Below are 20,221 nucleotides of genomic sequence, written 5' to 3' on the forward strand. Positions count from 1 at the left end.
ATGAGAAAAGGGCATGCTCTGGGTGCTGGGGGTCCTTAATAATCAACACTGCTTTTTTGAGACACCACTCCTTGAAAATGTTCTGGGTATTTTGTAGGCTAGTACTCGAGATGAGCCAACTAAATTTACAAACCTCTGCCGCTTCTTTCAGCCCTGTGCAGTAGTACCCCCATACCAGACAGTGATGCAGCCTGTCAGAATGCTCTCCACAGTACATCTATAGAGGTTTTTGAGTGTATTTGTTGACATACCAAATCTCTTCAAACTCCTAATACTGTATAGTCACTGTCTTGTCTTCTTTATAGCTATATCCATATGTTGGGACCAGGTTAAGTCCTCAGAGATCTTGACACCCAGGAACTTGAAACAGCTCACTCTCTCCACTTCTGATCCCTCTATGAGGATTGGTATGTGTTCCTTCGTCTTACCCTTCCTGAAGTCAACAATCAGCTCTTTCGTGTTACTGATGTTGAGCGCAAGGTTGTTGCTGCGACACCACTCCACTAGTTAGTATATCTCACTCCTTTAAGCCATCTCATCTCCATCTGAGATTCTACCAAAAATGGCTGTATCATCAGCAAATTTATAGATGGTATTTGAGCTGTGCCTAACCACACACTCCTGAGGTGCACCAGTGTTGATCGCCAGCGAGGAGGAGATAATATCACCAATCTGCACAGTTTGTGGTCTTCCAGTTAGGAAGTCGAGAATCCAATTGCAGAGGGAGATACAGAGGCCCAGGTTCTGTAACTTATCAATCAGGATTGTGGCAAAGATTATGTTAAATGCTGAGCTACAATCTATGAATAGAATCCTAACGTAGGTGTTAGTCCAGGTAGACTAAGGCCATGTGAAGAGCCATCTTTCATTGCTCTATTGTGGTGAGAGGCAAACTGAAGTGAGTCCAAGTCAGCCTAGTCATGACCAACCTCTCAAAACATTTCATCACTGTAGATGTGAGTGCTACTAGGCGATAGTCATTACTCTTCTTATATCATATCACTGGTATGATTGTTGCCCGTCTCCTCATCTCTGTTCTAAACTGATTCCTAAGCTCCGGAACCAGGGTCTTAGCACTCAGATCTGCAGCTGGATCTTCAACTTCCTCACAAACAGGACCCAGGCTGTAAAAATAGGGGGCAAGCTCTCCTCTACAATCACTCTGAGCACCAGTGCCCCACTTGGCTGTCTACTCAGCCCCCTGCTGTACTCCCTGTACACCCACGATTGTGTAGCCATGTTTCCATCGAACTCAATATATAAGTTTGCTGATGACAGCACAACTGTAGGCCGTATCTTGGGTAATGATGAGTCTGAGTACAGAGAGGAAACTAAGAACCTGGTGGCATGGCGTGAAGACAATAACCTATCCCTCAACGTCAGCAAGACAAGCAAATTGGTTGTTGACTTCAGAAGGAGTAGCGGACCGCACAACCCCATCTACATCGGTGGTGCACAGGTGGAACAGGTCAAAAGCTTTAAGTTCCTTGGGGTGAATATCACAAATGACCTGACTTGGTCTAACCAAGCAGAGTCCACTGCCAAGAAGGCCCACCAGCGCCTTTACTTCCTGAGAAAGCTGAAGACATTTGGCCTGTCCCCTAAAACCCTCCCTAATTTTTATAGACGCACCGTAGAAAGCATTCGTCTAGGGTGCATCACAACCTGGTATGGAAGTTGTCCTGTCCAAGACCAGAAGAAGCTGCAGAAGATCGTGAACATAGCCTAGCACATCACACAAACCAATCTTCCATCCTTGGACTCACTTTACACCGCACGCTGTCGGAGCAGTGCTGCCAGGATAATCAAGGACACGACCCACCCAGCCAATGCACTTTTTGTCCCTCTTCCCTCCGGGAGAAGGTTCAGGAGCTTGAAGATTCATAGGGGCAGATTTGGGATCAGCTTCTTTCCAACTGTGATAAGACTGCTGAACGAATTCTGACCCGGATCTGGGTTGTACCTTCCAAATATCCGGACCTGACTTGCATTACCTTATTTTCTTATTTTCTAATTATGATTTATAATTTAAATTTTTATTATATTTAATTTGATTTGTACTTCAGCGAGCGCGAAGCGCAGAATGAAATATCACTGTGATGATTGTACGCTCTAGTATCAATTGTTTGGTGACCGTAAGTAAAGTACTGAATGAATTTGGATTGGGAGCAGTTCCTGCTTTGTGATGGATGACACTTCCTCTAAATACACTTGTCTTTGAACAGTTAGGATTCTAACCTTTGCTGCATTCAGCTGCTCTGTGCTAAAAGGTTGCTTACAAATGTGCCAACCACTGCAAAGGCTGCCTTTGGCCACTCCTACAATCTCAGGGTTTGAAATGACTTGGGTAAACATTCTCTAGGACACTAGTTTTAAATACACTGAAAGTGTGCTAATGAGCACCACCAAGGCAGACTTCACTCACCATGACTCAGCCACGTCCAGTCATTTATTTATTGAGATACAGTGTGGAGTAATCCTTTCCGGCTCTTTTAGCCATGCCGCCCAGCAAGTCCCAATTTAACACTAGCCTGATCAAGGGACAAATCACAATGACCAATTAACTTACCAACCAGTACATCTTTGGACTGTGGGAGGAAACCGGACAACCCACACAGTCCTGGGGAGAATGAACAAACTCCTTAGAGGCAACAGTGTGAATTGAACCAGGATTGCTGATTCTGTACAGCATTGTTGTTGGGCATAAAGTGCATCATGCTGACCATTGTGCTGTTCACATACCTTAGAGATGGTGCCTCTGCAAAGCAACAGGAGAATCACAGTAGAAGCTATGCCCTTAAGGTGTGAATGACCACATGCAGTTTCAAGAATTGGGATTTCATCCCTGTTGTTCGGAATATGGTTGCACTCAATGATGGTTGGCAAGAGTAAGCAGATCTCCCCTCCTATTGGCTTCACAACAAATCCACTGACACCTCTTCCAGATGTTCAGCTAACTCCACACTATGCTCTTCTGTGGGTGTGCTAAAAACAGTAGGAGCCTATGTGCTGGCCCTAAATTTACAGCTGTATCTGGGTCTAATTTTTCTGAAGTGCAAATAGAATTTTGGCTCAGTTTCCTGGAGTCCTCTAGTGCTTGCAGCACCATGTACCCATCTGTGTTACTGTTTCTCCATTCTCCTTGCTACCCTCCAGATTCTCCAGCACTCTCTAGATGACTGTCTTGTTCACGTTCAGACTGACTCTGCCTCAGATAAGCACACAGAATGCTGGAGGAGCTCAGCATCCAGGCAGCATCTATGAAAAAGTGTACAGTCGGTGACTCAGGCCAAAACCCTTCATCAGGACTGAAATAAAATTTGAGGAATCAGAGTAAGAAAGTGGAGGGAATGGATGAAGAACCACAAGCTGCTAGGTAAAAATGGGAAGGTGGGAAAGGTAAAATAAAGAGCTGGGAAGTTGATTGGTAAAAGAGAAAAAGGGTTGGAGAAGGTGGAATCTCATAGGACAGGACAGAAGTTCATGATAGAAAGAAAAGGGGGAAGAGCACCAGAGGGAGGTGGGACTCTGCCTAAGGGCTTCTCTGGCTTGTCTCAGCATCTCACTCAAACTATTGTCCAATGGTGATTTATCACACAGCATGATGCAGTGAATGAGGGTAGTGCAGTTGGTTCTGTTGATAGGTGGTCCACAGATGCACTTGTTGCACTGTTCAGCCCTTGTGTACTTTTATTAATAGACAATAGACAGTACGTGCAGGAGTAGGCCATTCGGCCCTTCTAGCCAGCACCGCCATTCACTGTGATCATGGCTGATCATACACAATCAGTACCCCATTCCTGCCCTCTCCCCATATCCCTTGACCCCGCTATCTATAAGAGCTCTAACTCTCTCTTGAATGCATCCAGAGACTTGGCCTCCACTGCCTTCTGGGGCAGAGCGTTCCACATATCAACCACTCTCGGGGTGAAAAAGTTTTTCCGCAGCTCTGTTCTAAATGGCCTACCCCTTATTCTTAAACTGTGGTCTCTAGTTCTGGACTCACCCATCAGCGGGAACATGCTTCCTGCCTCCAGCGTGCCCAATCCCTTAATAATCTTATATGTCTCAATCAGATCCCCTCTCATCCTTCTAAATTCCAGTGTATACAAACCCAGTCGCTCCAATCTTTCAACATATGACAGTCCCGCCATTTCGGGAATTAACCTTGTGAACCTATGCTGCACTCCCTCAATAGCAAGAATGTTCTTCCTCAAATTTGGAGACCAAAACTGCACACAATACTCCAGGTGGGGTCTCACCAGGGCCCTGTACAGCTGCAGAAGGACCTCTTTACTCCTATACTCAGTTCCTCTTGTTATAAAAGCCAGCATGCCATTAGCTTTCTTCACTGCCTGCTGTACCTGCATGCTTGCTTTCATTGACTGATGTACAAGAACACCTAGATCTCGTTGTACTTCCCCCTTTCCTAACTTGACTCCATTTACATAGTAATCTGCCTTCCTGTTCTTGCCACCAAAGTGGATAACCTCACATTTATCCACATTAAACTGCATCTGCCATACATTTGCCCACTCACCCAACCTGTCCAAGTCACCCTGCATTCTCATAACATCCTCCTGACATTTCACACTGCCACCCAGTTTTGTGTCATCAGCAAATTTGCTAATGTTACTTTTAATCCCTTCATCTAAATCATTAATGTATATTGTAAACAGCTCCGGTCCCAGCACCAAACCTTGCAGTAACCCACTGGTCACAGCCTGCCATTCCGAAAGGGACCCGTTAATCACTACTCTGTTTCCTGTCAGCCAGCCAATTTTCAATCCATGTCAGTACTCTGCCCCCAATACCGTGTGCCCTAATTTTGCCCACTAATCTCCTATGTGGGACTTTATCAAAAGCTTTCTGGAAGTCCAGGTGTACTACATCCACTGGCTCTCCCTTGTCCATTTTCATAGCTACATCCTCAAAAAACTCCAGAAGATTAGTCAAGCATGATTTTCCCTTCATAAATCCATGCTGACTCGGACTGATCCTTCTACTGCTATCCAAATGTGTCATAATTTCCTCTTTTATAATTGACTCCAGTATCTTTCCCACCACTGACGTCCGGCTAACTGGTCTATAATTCCCTGTTTTCTCTCTCCCTCCTTTCTTGAAAAGTGGGACAACATTAGCCACCCTCCAATCAGCAGGAACTGTTCCTGAATCTATAGAACATTGGAAAATGATTACCAATGCGTCCATGATTTCTACAGCCACCTCTTTAAGTACCCTGGGATGCAGACCATCAGGTCCCGGGGACTTATCAGCCTTCAGACTCAACAGTCTATCCAACACCGTTTCTTGCCTAATATAAATTTCCTTCAGTTCATCCTTTACCCTAGTTCCTTTGGCCACTATTACATCTGGGAGATTGTTTGTGTCTTCCCTAGTGAAGACAGATCCAAAGTACCTGCTCAACTCATCTGCTATTTCCTTGTTCCCCATAATAAATTCACCCGTTTCTATCTTCAATGGCCCAATTTTTGTCTTAACTATGTTTTTGCTATTCACATACCCAAAGAAGCTTTTACTATCCTCCTTTATATTCTTGGCTAGTTTACCTTCGTACCTCATTTTTTCTTGGGGGAACACCCATGCATTTCCAAGTTAGGTGACCATAGGCATTTTAAATTTCCTGCCTTTTATGAGAATTCATCTTATTTTTGGGTTTGAATCTACAGCTATCATAATTCCATCTGGCAATTCCCCATCTTGCTAATGTCTCTTTGATTGGGCCTTAATCCCTCAGCTGATTTCCAATTGTTCCCAGTTCCATTAATTACAGAACACCTGGTTTCCATTAGGGAATGCAGGTTAAGAACCCTGGCATCACAGCAATGAGCTGCCAGCTGTCAATTCTAGTGAGTGTAAACCTCATTTCCTGATCCCTTAGGACTGTTAGTTCCTAGCTCCGCACCATTCCCTGGATAATCTACATGGACCTTGTCTCCGAGTAAAGACTCTCCTGGGTATCCACTCCACATCCGCGACTATGCTAGCGCTTCTCGACCCTTGGCTTCCATCCTAAGTCATGTCCTTGCAACAGCAGGAGAGGATGCAAACACCAGAGGACTGGTTACTTCCCATCTTTGACTGCTGCTTTGATTTCATCCACTGTTCAGCAATCATGTCGTATTTGAGGGCCTGCACTAATGGTTGGTTCTTCAGTCACCCTCCTAGAGGAACGACCACCACTAAGTCAGCTGCAGCTCCTATACATATTTGCTTTTGATAAGGAAGCCTCAACTTCACTGTCCTCCTTGAGAACACTCAATGTAGCCTCTGTATGAGCTTTCTCCATATCTGTATGTACTTTCCCATTCGCATTTCAACTTGGCACTTAGTATAAATTGCTTTCATATTTGCCACTTCAGCTCTGGTGCAGGCCCATGCAGCGGCTATGCTAATTGTGGTTTTACTTGAACGTTGCGAAGACACAATTGATATGCTACATTCTGATCTGACTTCCAGAGCTCGATGATAGACGTTGCTCATGTCGGAAGCTGACACATGGCATTCAGGTGTGTCTCCAGTTAGTGTGCAATGCCTTTGAGGAAGAGTTATCTTTTCACTCTCAGAGAATGTCTACAAAGCTAGTCAGGGAATTAAATACGTTCTCAAAATCACCTGAATCGGAAGCTTCCTTCAGGGGTTTTAATGAAAATGAAAGACAATGCTGTTTCAAGGGCAAATAAAAAGGGGCTGGAGATGGATTTCTTTCTACACCATGTGCTTCACGTCAACATCCAAATTAATCCACACAGGAAATGATATAGAAAAAGCGTACGTGCAGATGTATGTACAAAACAAAATGCATACAAAACAAACTGCACCTCTGGAGGCTAGAGCACCAATATTATAATTTCTGCTAAAACTGGCCTGTAGAAATGTTATCTCTGATTTTACAGAAATAGTCTATTAGATTTGTGACGACAAAAATTATCAGATAGTGATGACCTATCTGATGACCTATAGTGATAGCAAATGTTCACCTACGAATAACATAAAAATCACTTACTTTCTGTGAGGCGTTCAAATTGTGCAAAAATAAATGAATTTACATCAAATTTCCTAGGCCTTTTCAATCATACAGAATTACAGTATTATATGTGATTAGAAATCATTTCAAATAAATAAATGCAGTGTGGTTGCGCTGATACGCAACGAGTGAGAGCAACACACTGACTCGAGCAGGGTCTGGTTGAACTGTTTACAGTTCCCAACCGCGCGCACTTACGTGCCCGCGCCCAGCATCCCCTGCTCTTTGCGGGGCAGAAGTGACGATGGCTTCCGGGCCGAGGTCTGCCCCGCACTCAGAGCCCTCTCGGCTGTGGAATCGCCTGCGACTGCTGGAGCCGGTTCGCTTGCTGCGTGGGCGAGCCACCACATGACCCCCCCCCCCCCCCCCAGAACCGGCGCTAGGAGGTGCAGAGTCCACAGCCTGCACACTGTCAGTTCTTTTAGGTGGCCAGCCTCGTCGTCGTGGGGGTGGCACCGCAACCGGGCGTTCAAGGTCTAGATGTGCCGGTTTGAGACGGTCAAAGGTATAAGTCTCTTCACGACTGCCGATGTCGAGAACACAGGTTCTCCCATTATGGCGCATCACCTTGTAGGGTCCTTTGTATGGTCACTGCAGGGGTGGTCTACGCACGCCTCGGCAAATGAGAACATACTTGCTCTCTTGTAGGTCCTTGGGCACGAAAGAGGGTGTTGTTCCGTGATGGGACGTCGGGACTGGGGCAAGTGTTCCAAACCACTCCCAGAGTGTAGTCAGGACCGCCATAGGTGTGTACTCCTGGCCACGGGCTGCTGGCACAAACTCACTGGGAACTGGGAACTGTAAACAAGTTCAGCCGATGATGCGGCCAGGTCCTCCTTGGGTGCCGTGCTTCTGGCCACCTCGTGAACCTGTCCACTATAGTGAACAGGTATCTCGCTCCTCTCGAAACCGGCAGTGGGCCGACATGTCAGCGTGGACATGTTCAAACCTCCTATGTGTCGGCTGGAAGGGCTGCAGTGGGGCCCTCAAGTGCCTCTGGATTTTGGAGGCTTGACAGTGCGTACGTGTCCTGGCCCAGTGCCCGACCTGCTTGTGTAGGCCGTGCCACACAAACCTGTCTGCGATCAGCTGGATGGTTGCCCGGATGGAAGGGTGGGCTAAACCGTGCAAGGCATCGAAAATGCGGCGCCTCCAAGCGGTCGGGACGATGGGCCGCGGTTGCCTGGCGGACACATTGCAAAGGAGCTCTGTACAATGGGTATGTCTTCGAGGCGGAGTCCTGAGACTGCGGTTCGGTAAGCCGGCATCTCGCTGTCCAGTCGCATAACGCTAATGCCGCATAATCCACCCCCGGAGACAGAGAGTGCACTGATTGGACGGAGGTGCGTTACAATGCATCGGCTATCACGTTGTTCTTCCCAGGGATGTGCTTGATCGTGGTGGTAAACGCCGAGATGTACGACAGGTGGCGTTGCTGGCAGCCTGACCATTTGTCCGGCACTTCGGCAAACGCGGAAGTGTGGGGCTTGTGGTCTGTGAAGACCGTGAACTCCCTCCCTTCCAGGAAATACCTGAAGTGCTGGATGGCAAGGTACAGGGCCAGCAGCTCCCTGTCGAAAGCACTGGACTTAAGTTCCGGGGGTCGTAGGTGCTGGCTGAAAAATACGAGCGGCTTCCACTGGCCTTCGATGAGCTGCTCGAGCTCACCGCCAACTGCCACGTCGGAGGCATCCACAGTGAGGGCAGTGGGGACGTCGACCTGGGGGTGGACCAGGAGTGTGGCGTTTGCTAGTATGTTCTTGGCTTGTTCGAAAGCTGCCTTCGTCTCCTCTGTCCAGGTGACCTCTTTGACCTTGCCGGATATCAAGACAAAAAGGGGCTGCATGATCCGTGCCGCTGAGGGAAGGAAACAGTGGTAAAACCATCCCAACAAATTCCTGCAGGCCTTTAACAGTGCTGGGTCTGGCGAACTGGCGGATGACTTCAACTTTTGCAGGCAGGGGCACAGCTCCATGGCGGTCGATCCGGTGGAACAAGAAGTCGATGGCGGGTAGGCCGAACTGGCACTTGGCAGGGCTGATAGCCAGGCCGTAGTCGCTTAGGCGGCGGCAGAGCAGGCGTAAATGTGCTAGATGTTCCTGGCAGGAGCGTCTGGTGATAAGTATGTCATCCCGGTAGATGATCAGAAAGTCCAGATCTTGCCCTACTGCGTCCATCAGGGGCTGGAACGTCTGCGCCGCGTTTTTGAGCCTGAACGGCATCCTAAGGAACTCGAACAGGCCAAAGGGGGTAATGAGGGCCGTCTTGGGTACATCGTCCGGGTGGACTGGGATCTGATGGTACCCTCGGACCAGGTCAATCTTTAAAAAGATGCACGCCCTGTGCAGGTTGGCTGTAACGTCCTGGATGTGTGGTACCGGATAGCGATCGGACGTGGTGGCGTCGTTCAGCCTCCTATAGTCGCCGCATGGTCTCCACCCTCCCGTGGACTTGGGCACCATATGGAGTGGGGAGGCCCTCGGGCTGTCGGAATGCCACACAATCCCCATCTCTTCCATCTTCTTGAATTCCTCTCATGAGGCGGAGCTTGTTGGGCGGTAGCCTGCGGGCCTGGGCATGAAGGGAAGGTCCCTGTGTGGGGATGTGGTGCATCATGCCCTGCTTGGGGACTGTTGAGGAAAACTGCGGCGTGATGATAGATGGGAACTCCGATAACACTCTGGCGAACTCGTGGTTGGAATATGTGATGGAGTCCAGGTGCGAGGCCGGTAACCTGGCCTCACCGAGGGAGAAAGTCTGGAACGTCTTCACATCGACCAATCATCATCTGTTCAAATCCACGAGCAGACAGTGCGCGCGGAGCAAATCCGCACCCAGCAATGGCTGTGATATTGCGGCCAGCGTAAATGTCCATGTAAAGCAGCTGGAACCGAACTGCAAGAGGATGGTTCTTGTGCCGTAGGTGCGGATGGTGCTGCTGTTGGCTGCCATAAGTTCCGGTACTGTTCTTCTAGTTCGGGCATTGTGGCTCGAGGGGGGTAAGACACTGATTTCCACACCCGTGTCCACCGGAATCTACGCCCGGAGTGCTTGTCCCAAACGTAAAGGAGGCTATCACGGTGACCAGCTGCCGTAGTCATCAGCGACGGCTGGTCCTGGTGTTTCCCCGGAACGAGCATGTGGTCGGCAGCAGCGGGCCCTGGAACCCCACCTTTGATAAAAACTCAGAAGTGGTGCCATCCCCTGCTGGGGTGTGGGAGGGCTGGGCTTTCGGCTGCGCCGCAGCACTAATTTCGATGGTGGTTCCGCCATTTCGTTTGGCACACCAAAGCACGTCCACGCGGGCAGCCACCCTGCGCGGGTCTCTGAAGTCTTCATCTGCTAGCAAGAGGCAGATGTCTTCTGGCATTTGCTACAAGAAAATCTGTTCAAAAAGGAGGCAAGGCTTATGGCCGTCTGCCAGTGCTAGCATGTCGCTCATCAGGGCTGATGGCAAGCGGTCACCCAGGCCGTCCATATTCAGTTACTGCGTGGCCTGTTCGCGGCCAAAGAGGCCAAATGTGTGGATTAACAGGGCCTTGAGTGCCTGATACCTGTCTGCTGCCGGGGGCTGATGCAGAAAGTCGATAACGTGGCGTGCTATCTCCTGATCGAGGGCACCCACCACATATTAATACCTGGTGGTGTCTGAGACAATTTGCATGACCTGGAACTGGGCCTTTGCTTGCTCGAACCAGACCAGGGGGGTTGAGTGGTCCAGAAGGTTGGCAGTTTAAGGGAAACTGCATTCTGCAGAACCGAGTCCAAATGCTGGGTCTGAATGCTGTTGGACCGTTGGGGTCACCAATGTGGTCACGCTAATACGCAATGAGTGAAAGCAATACACAGAGTCGAGCAGGGTCTGGTTGAACTGTTTACTGTTTCAATCAGCGCACGCTTAAGTGCCCGCTCCCAACATCCCCTGCTCTTTGCGGGGCAGAACGGTTGCCGCTAGCTGCGGACTCGCCTGCGACTGCTGGAGCCGGTTCGCTTGCCGCTTGAGCGAGCCACCACAGCAGCTAATAATCTAATAAATTCTAAAAATAACTGATGGGAACAGTAGTCAGAAAGTCAGAAACAAAATTAAAATACAATAGATAATTGAAATAAAATGTTTGTAAATCTATGTGTCATAATGAACCTGGTCAGGTGTCAGATCTCTCAGTGGGAGAGCATTTTGGAGATAGTGATCATAATTCTGTCTCCTTTACAACAGCATTGGAGAGAGATAGGAACAGACAAGTTAGAAAACCGTTTAACTGGAGTAAGGGGAATTATTTTTTTAATTGATTTTTTTATGCATTTCTACAATTACTACATCAAAAGCCCAACAGCAAAATGAAGATTAATACAGTGCAAGATAAACGTACAGTAATATAATTCAAAACAATGATGAAAAAGCACCCAAAATAAAATCATGTAAAGTAGTATCCTTTCCTCTCAACTCTTAATTGAGAGTTAAGGGGCAAAAGTTTAGGGGTAACATGAGGGGGAACTTCTTTACTCAGAGAGTGGTAGCTGTGTGGAATGAGCTTCCAGTAGAAGTGGCAGAGGCAGGTTTGATTTTGTCATTTAAAAAAAAATTAGATAGGTATATGGACAGGAAAGGAATGGAGGGTTATGGGCTGAGTGCAGGTAGGTGGGACTAGGTGAGAGTAAGCGTTCAGCACGGACTAGAAGGGCCGAGATGGCCTGTTTCCGAGCTGTAATTGTTATATGGTTATAAAAGGGATGTGTAGGGCATACTTTACACAGTGGTGGGTGACTGGAATGTGAGGCATATACAGTACAACCGAAGTATTCAAGAGGCATTTTGATCAGACACTAGAGTAAGCAGGGAATGGAGGGAGCATTCAGCACGGACTAGAAGGGCCGAGATTGCCTGTTTCCATGCTGTAATTGTTATATGGTTATATGGTTATATGGTCAGGGGTAAGTTTTTTAATCAGAAAGTAGTGAGTGCGTGGAATGGGCTGCTGGCAACAGTGGTGGAGATGGATACGATAGGGTCTTTTAAGAAACTTTTAGATAGGTACATGGAGCTTAGTAAAATAGAGGGCTATAGGTAAGCCTAGTAATTTCTAAGTTAGGGACATCTTCAGCACAACTATGTGGGCCAAAGGGCCTGTATTGTTTACTGTAAGTTTACTGTGGTTCTATGTTTCTAATATGCACACCTAAATGAAAACTGGTAGCTGCAGTGCTCTAAAATTCTTCCCACTGAGTTCTGGCAGTCCTGTAGAATTTAATGTGAACCACCAGAGCTAAATTTTGAGATGTGTCTTTCACAGCAAAGCAGCATTGATTGGGTAGAGATAAACAAATGCAACTCAATTACGTTCAAATTCCACAGGGATACGGTAAAAATCCTAAACATCTTAAATCTAGCACTGAAAATCATCTGTTCTTTGTATGCAGATGTTCTCACCCCAGCCTAAAATCATTCCTTTGAATTGCTGAATCTCTACCAAAATACTAAGGAATACTGTTCACAAACATGTTCTGATAATATATCTCACATTCAGCTGTTCAATTAGAAAAGAACATACCTGTGCTCCAGATCCCTCTGCTGGTACAAATTCCATGGACTTCAAGATACTGGAAATAATAGGAATAGAGTCAGAATCAGAAACAGTTGCAGCGCAGAATCAGAACCTTCAGCCCAATAGCTCCATGCCAACCAAGACTCCTACCCATCAATTCATGTGTAAAAAAACTTGCTCCTGGGAAAACCATTGTGATCAGTCACCTTATTTATGACTGTCCTGTGCCAAACAGTGCTCTGTGAAGATATATTGAATCTATCTACTTATATAAGGTACCTTATGTATATGGGGGGGGGGGGGGGGGAGTGTGTGTGTATATAGCATTTTTAATTAGTCTTCATTATCTTTTTGTGTCTTTTCAGTACAGCAGCAGGTCTGGAGTAAAAATTATTTTGTTCTCTTTTACACTTGTGTACTGGAAGTGATATTAAACAATCTTGAATATATACCACTATAAAGCTGTCCCTCAGCCTCCTTTGTTCCAGGGAAAGCAGCCCTACCCAAATTAAGCCCTTCAGTGTCAGCAGGATTCTTGAAATAATTTCTGAATCCTTTACAACTTAATGGCATCCCTCTCTATATTTAGGCAACCAGAAGTGAACAATATACTCCAAACATGTTTGGAGTACCAACAATTTGTACCATTACAACATTACCTTCCAGCTCTTGTACACAATGCCCTGACCAATAAAGTATGTCATACCAGATTTCACCATCCTGTCTCCCCTGTATCACCATTTGCAGGGAACTCTGCATGTCTATCCCTTACTACCCTGGTTTAACTTCCAAAATGCAACACTTTACATCTGCAAGTTAAGTTCAATCTGCCATTCCTTGGATTGCAATGCCAGTTGATCTAGACCCTGCTTGTAACCCAACACAATTTTCTTCACTATCCCACAGTTTAAGTCATCCATTAACTTACTAACCATGCTATCTACATTTTCTTCAAATTCTTTAATAAAGATGACAAATCTGAAAACCAACCCTTGAAGTAGCACCCTCCTATTCCTACCACCAAGCTAATTTTGCATCAGTGGCGAGCTTACCCTGTTTCACATGTGATCTAACCTTCTATAGCAGTCTACCATGAGGAAGCAGGTCAAAGCCTTGATGAATATTGATTTACTGGTGAATAACATCCTTCAACTGGTACAAAAACTACAGCAAGGATAGACTCCTCAGTTCACTTCAAACCATTCCAGTTTATTCTAAGGCCATAGAATAGACTTTCACATATCAGTGCCTGGCCTGCTGTAGGCAATCCAAGTATCAGTTGCCTACAGACAGGGATCATTGCTGCCTAGTGGACCGGACACTGCAATTCAATATATAGATACATTTTGGAGCAGAGGCTGATAGGTTTTTGATTTGTAAGGGTGTCAGAAGTTACAGGGAGAAGGCAGGGAAACGTAAGGAAAAATAAATCAGCCATGATTGAATGGTGGAACAGGCTCAATGGGCTGAATAACCTAATTCTGTTCTTATGTCTTATGGTCTAATCTGCAAGACTAATATGAAGTCATTTAACTATCGTCATCTCCATTCAAATTTCTTTCAGTTGGAAAGACACCATTTGGTCAGTCAAGCCTACAATGGCTTTCCATGCAACTGATTCTCTTCTACATGTCTATCAACTCCCCCGATGTTCCTGAAACAAACATTCCCACCAGTCAGGCCACATCATCTTTTTGCAACTACAAACCCCATTTCCAGAAAAGTTGGGATATTTTCCAAAATGCAATAAAAACAAATATCTGTGATATGTTAATTCACATGAACCTTTATTTAACTGACAAAAGTACAATGAAAAGATTTTCAATAGTTTTACTGACCAACTTAATTGTATTTTGTAAATATACACAAATTTAGAATTTGATGGCTGCAACACACTCAACAAAAGTTGGGACAGAGGCATGTTTACCATTGTGTTACATCACCTTTCCTTTTATTAACACTTTTTAATCATCTTGGAACTGAGGATACTAATTGTAGTAGTATAATCTGTCATAATCTCATCTCCCAGCACTTGCTGCATGGACTTCAATGTGTTCAACTCTTAAAGGCTATCAATTACCCAGTTTCAACCAGTTCAGATACTCATTGTTTATAATTTTATATACCTTAATTCATAGACTTTCCTTTCCTGCTCTGGTCCGAGGAGAAGAGATTTAACTCCTTCAGTCTCCCCTCATAAATTAGCTGCTGCATTCTTGGTAACATCCTGGTAAGTCTACTCTGCACCCTCTCCAGTGTGATCATGTCCTTCCTGTCCCTTGGTCACCAGAATTACACACAGTTCTCCAACAGAGGACTAACCAAGATTTTATAAAGTTGCAAAATATACTCTCTATTTCTGTATCCAATATCTGACTAAAGAATGTCACCAAGATCCCTCTGTTCTTCCATACACCTTAAAAATTGACCATCATAGTGTATGCCTTAGCCTCAATTGTACTCCAAAACTGCATCACCTCACATTCGACTGAATTAACTCCATCTGCCAGCTTTCAATCCATTTCACCAGCACTTCAGTATCTCTCTTCAACCTAATACTATCTTCCAACTCAGCCCCTTGGCACTCTCCACCCATATGAGCCCAGTATGACTCTCCAACAATAAAAACCCGTTTCCCTTAGAAAAGATGGAACGGTTTTCAACAAAGGCCAATGTCAACTATGAAAGTCACTACTACCATGACTATGCCAATTATACTTTTAGCCAACTGTTGAAAAAACTGTTTAAAGATAATGACCTCCATACTGAATTATTTGTAAAAACAAATCAGAATATTCCCACTTTCTTAATTTCTGAACTATCAACAAATATAAAATTACTCTCACTACACGTTTGAATGATTTTCTATGTAGAAAGTGCAATGAAAACATCAGTTGTTCTTCACTGTCAAGATTTATAGGACAAAAAATTCCAGATTAAAGCATTCTCAATGCTGGAATAAAAAAATAAAAACAAGGGAAGATTTTCACAGTAAATATTACATTTTAACTGCTAACATTAACAACTTCTTATCAACATAGTTTTGACCATCCTCCAGATATGACAGGCAACACTATTAGCTGCCATCCATGAATAAAGATATTCATTACAGGAAGATCTGCTCAGCTGATAATTTAATCTGTTTATATCCTCCACAGTTTAGTTAATAAAACAAACTGAATTATCACAAGGGCATACCAATACAGCGCACTTGGTATGGCTATATTTGGTCTTTCAGAATGAAGGCCTTTGATGAGATGCTGCACACAAGGCATCTCCTCCCTGTGTATTAATGGAAAGATGGAAAGCTGAATGGCAGGAGGCAAAGAGAGGGAATAAAGATAGGCTGCCGATGACTAGTGGTGTTCCACATGGGTCCGAGTTGGGACCACTTCTTTTATTATTGTATGTCCACGATTTGGATGATGAAATTGATAGCTTCATGGCCAAGTTTTGCTTACGATACGAAGGTAGGTGGGGGGAGGCAGGTAGTGCTGAAGAAGCAGAGCGGCTGCAGAAGGACATATCGACTGATGACGAGAATGAACAAAGAAATGCCTGATGAAATACAGTGTCAGGAAGTGTAAGGTCATGCATTTTGGTAGGAGGAATAAAAGCACAGACTATTTTTAGACAGGGAGATAATTCAAAATTCCGAGTTGCAAAGTAATTTGGGAGTCTTTGTGCAGGATTCCCTAAAGGTTAAGTTGCAGGTTGAATTAGAGGTGAAGAAGGCGAGTGCAACGGTAGCATTCATTTCAAGAGGACAACAATATAAAAGCAAGGATGTAATATTGAGGCTGTATAAGGCACTGGTGAGGCCTTGTTTGGGAGTTTTGAGCTGCTTCTTTAAGGAAGGATGTGCTGACGTTGGAGAGGGTTCAGAGGAGGTTCACAAGAATGATTCCGAAAATGAAAGGGTTATCTTATCAGCAGCAATAGAAGACTCTGGCCCTGTATTCACTGGAATTTAGAATGGGGAGGGGGGTAGAATTTCATTGAAACATATTGAATGTTGAAAGGCCTAAATAGAGTGGATGTGAAAAGAATGTTTTCTTTGGTGAGGGAATCTAAGACGACAGGGCACATCTTCACATTAGAGGCATGTCCATCTCGAACAGAGATGAGGAGGAATTTCCTTAGCCAGAGGGTGGTATGTCTGTGGAATTTGTTGCCACACTTTTCTTTTCCCAAAGGTACAGATAGAAGCTACTTTGTAAATTACTCACCTCAGTTCCTTCTTAACCTCTTCATAGTCAGACTGTTCTTTTAGCTTTTCCTCCAGTTGCTTCAAAAATAGACAAAACAATTTATTTAAAGGTTGATAAAAGTAGTAAAAACTAGTGTTCATCCAACAGTGCCAAGTGTAATATCCTTCAACATTCATTGTCAGGTAAATGATAATAATTGTTCAACAATTACCATACCCATTTCCTACGAGACTACCATCCCACTAAATGAGAACAATGTTATGCATACAGTGCCATGCAAAATTTTGAGCACCCCTGCTCAAAATTTCTCTCACTGTGAATAGCTAAGCGAGTAAAAGATGACCTGATTTCCAAAAGGCATAAAGTTAAAGATGACACATTTCTTTAATATTTTAAGCAAGAATACTTTTTTATTTACAACTTTTACAGTTTCAAAAGAACAAAGAAGGAAAAGGGCCCGAAGCAAAAGTTTGGGCACCTTGCATGGTCAGTACTGTTACGTACCCGTGGGTATCTTGTACAAGTCACGAGAACGTGATGTAATTGAGGCTATGCTGGACATGAGGTAATGGTCTTGTGATGGAGGAGTGACGTCATTTTCCCGCCAGTGAGAGGACATGTGATGTTTTTTTCAACAGGGTATAAAAGGAGAATCCCTCCCTGTGACGCAGGGCAGTCGGTGGTTGATTTCACTAGTCACTCTGCATTGCTGCGTATTTCGATGTATGACGCAGTTTTATTTTAAAGTGGAGTTTTATTTTCTGCCTTAAGTCTCAAAGGTTATTGCCAGCAGTTCCACTCCAATACTGCCAGTCCAGTCTGTGGAGAGTGAAGATTTTAAAGTAGTTCGGAAATCCCAAAGGACTGGGAAAGTTAATGTCGACGGTGAAACAGATTCGGCCTTTGTTTAATCTTTGCACAAGGAATTAGTAACCTGTGTCCATGTTAATTCCTGCTTTGCCAAAAGACAGCAGAAAGAATTGGATGCAGAGATTCACCAAGGAAAGGTCAGTGCCTTTAAGCTGTTTTATTTCCTTCAACCGTAAATCCTCCGAGAAATAACATACTCCGGCTGGGATCAGCAGTAACAACATGGGAAGGATTTAATACAGGAAAGAAAGCCTCTCCCAAGCGACTGGGTAAAACTTTGGACTTTCGCATTATGGCTTCAAGAACTGTTCAAGCTGCCGCACAGCAGCTGACTTCCAGTTACGTTAGTCGTTTGTTTACTTTTGGGTTTTTTACAGTGTTTAATAAATGTTTTATTTGTTTTAAAAACCTGTCTTTATATATTCATTGTTGCTGATTTGTAACAGTACTTAGTAACACCCCCTTTGGCAAGTATTACAGCTTATAAATGCTTTCGGTAGCCAGCTAAGAGTCTTTCAATTCTTGTTTAGGGGATTTTAGCCCATTCTTCCTTGCAAAAGGCTTCTAGTTTTGTGAGATTCTTGGGCTGTCTTGCATACACTGCTCTTTTGAGGTCTATCCACAGATTTTCGATGATGTTTAGGTTGGGGGACTGTGAGGGCCATGGCAAAACGTTCAGCTTGCGCCTCTTGAGGTAGTCCATTGTGGATTTTGAGGTGAGTTTAGGATCATTATCCTGTTGTAGAAGCCATCCTCTTTTCACTTTCGCTTTTTTGTACACACAGTGTGATGTTTGCTTCCAGAATTTGCTGGTATTTAATTGAATTCATTCTTCTCTCTACTACTGAAATGTTCCCCATGCCACTGGCTGCAACACAAGCCCAAAGCATGATCGATCCACCCCCATGCTTAACTGTTGGAGAGGTGTTCTTTTCATGAAATTCTGCACCCTTTTTTCTCCAAACATGCCTTTGCTCATGGCGGCCAAAAAGTTCTATTAGTAGATATCTACTATATCTACTATAAGCCTACTAATTCTAATAGCAGTGGAACTGCTGGCAATAACCTTTGAGACTTAAGGCAGAAAATAAAACTTCACTTTAAAATAAAACTGCATCATACATCGAAATACGCAGCAACGCAGAGTCACTAGTGAAATCAACCACCGACTGCCCTGCGTCACAGGGAGGGATTCTCCTTTTATACCCTGTTGAAAAAAACTATCACTGTGTCATCACTGGCAGGAAAATGACATCACTCCTCCATCACAAGACCATTACCTCTTCCCACCCTGTCTCTTGCAAAATTGCATAACCCCTTCTCGCAATTCCTCCGTCTCTGCTGCATCTGCTCTCAGGATGAGGCTTTTCATTCCAGGATGAAAGAGATGTCTTCCTTTTTTAAACAAAGGGGCTTCCCTTCTTCCACCATCAACTCTGCTCTCAAACGCATCTCTCTCATTTCACGTACATCTGCTCTCACCCCATCCACCTGCCACCCCACTCGGGATAGGGTTCCCCTTGTCCTCACCTACTACCCCATCAGCCTCCAGGTCCAACGTATAATTCTCCGTAATTTCCGCCACCTCCAACAGGATCCCACTACCAAGCACATCTTCCCCTCCCCCACTCTTTCTGCTTTCCACAGGGATCACTCCCTACGTGACTCCCTTGCCCATTCATCCCCCCCATCCCTTCTCACTGATCTCCCTCCTGGCACTTATCCTTGTAAGCGGAACAAATGCTACACCTGCCCTTACACTTCCTCCTCACCACCATTCAGGGCTCCAGACAGTCCTTCCAGGTGAGGTGACACTTCACCTGTGAGTCAGCTGGTGTGGTATACTGTGTCCGGTGCTCCCAGTGCGGCCTTTAATATATTGGTGAGACACGACGCAGACTGGGAGACTGTTTCGCTGAACACCTTCGCTCTGTCCACCAGAGAAAGCAGGATCTCCCAGTGGCCACACATTTTAATTCCATGTCCCATTCCCATTTTGGTATGTCTATCCATGGCCTCCTCTACTGTCAAGATGAAGCCACACTCAGGTTGGAGGAACAACACCTTATATTCCGTCTAGGTAGCCTCCATCCTGATAGCATGAACATTGATTTCTCTAACTTCCATTAATGCCCCTCCTCCCCCATCCCTGATTTATTTCCCCCTCTCCTTTTTTTTCTCTCTCTCTGCCCATCACTCTTTGCCTGTTCTCCATCTCCCTCTGGTGCTCCCCACCCCCTTTCTTTCTCTCTAGGCCTCCCATCCCATGATCCTTTCCCTTCTCCAGTTCTGTATCCCTTTTGCCAATCACCTTTCCAGCTCTTAGCTTCACTCCACCCCCTCCTGTCTTCTATCATTTCGGATTACCCCCTCCCCCTCCTACTTTCAAATCTCTTACTATCTTTCCTTTCAGTTAGTCCTGATGAAGGGTCTCAGCCCAAAACGTCAACAGTATTTCTTCCTGTAGATGCTGCCTGGCCTGCTGCGTTTAACCAGCATTTTGTGTATGAGGCTTGTTTAGATGTTCCTTTGCAAACTTCTGATGCTGA

General features: G+C 45.1%; 1 protein-coding gene across 5 annotated transcripts in view; it reads right to left on the minus strand.

The window, feature by feature from the left end:
- Positions 1-20,221, minus strand: part of LOC140731911 (protein CASP-like) — a 725,429-nt gene that overhangs the window by 401,080 nt on the left and 304,128 nt on the right. For all 5 annotated transcript variants that reach the window (XM_073053890.1, XM_073053887.1, XM_073053886.1 and 2 more), the window contains exons 12-13: positions 16,821-16,879; positions 12,598-12,646 (exon numbers count right to left, since the gene is read on the minus strand). In XM_073053890.1, coding sequence (XP_072909991.1) covers positions 12,598-12,646; positions 16,821-16,879 — 108 coding nt within the window. The remainder of the gene's footprint in view (positions 1-12,597; positions 12,647-16,820; positions 16,880-20,221) is intronic.

Source organism: Hemitrygon akajei, chromosome 8, assembly GCF_048418815.1.
Source record: "Hemitrygon akajei chromosome 8, sHemAka1.3, whole genome shotgun sequence".
Taxonomy (NCBI): Eukaryota; Metazoa; Chordata; class Chondrichthyes; order Myliobatiformes; family Dasyatidae; genus Hemitrygon; species Hemitrygon akajei.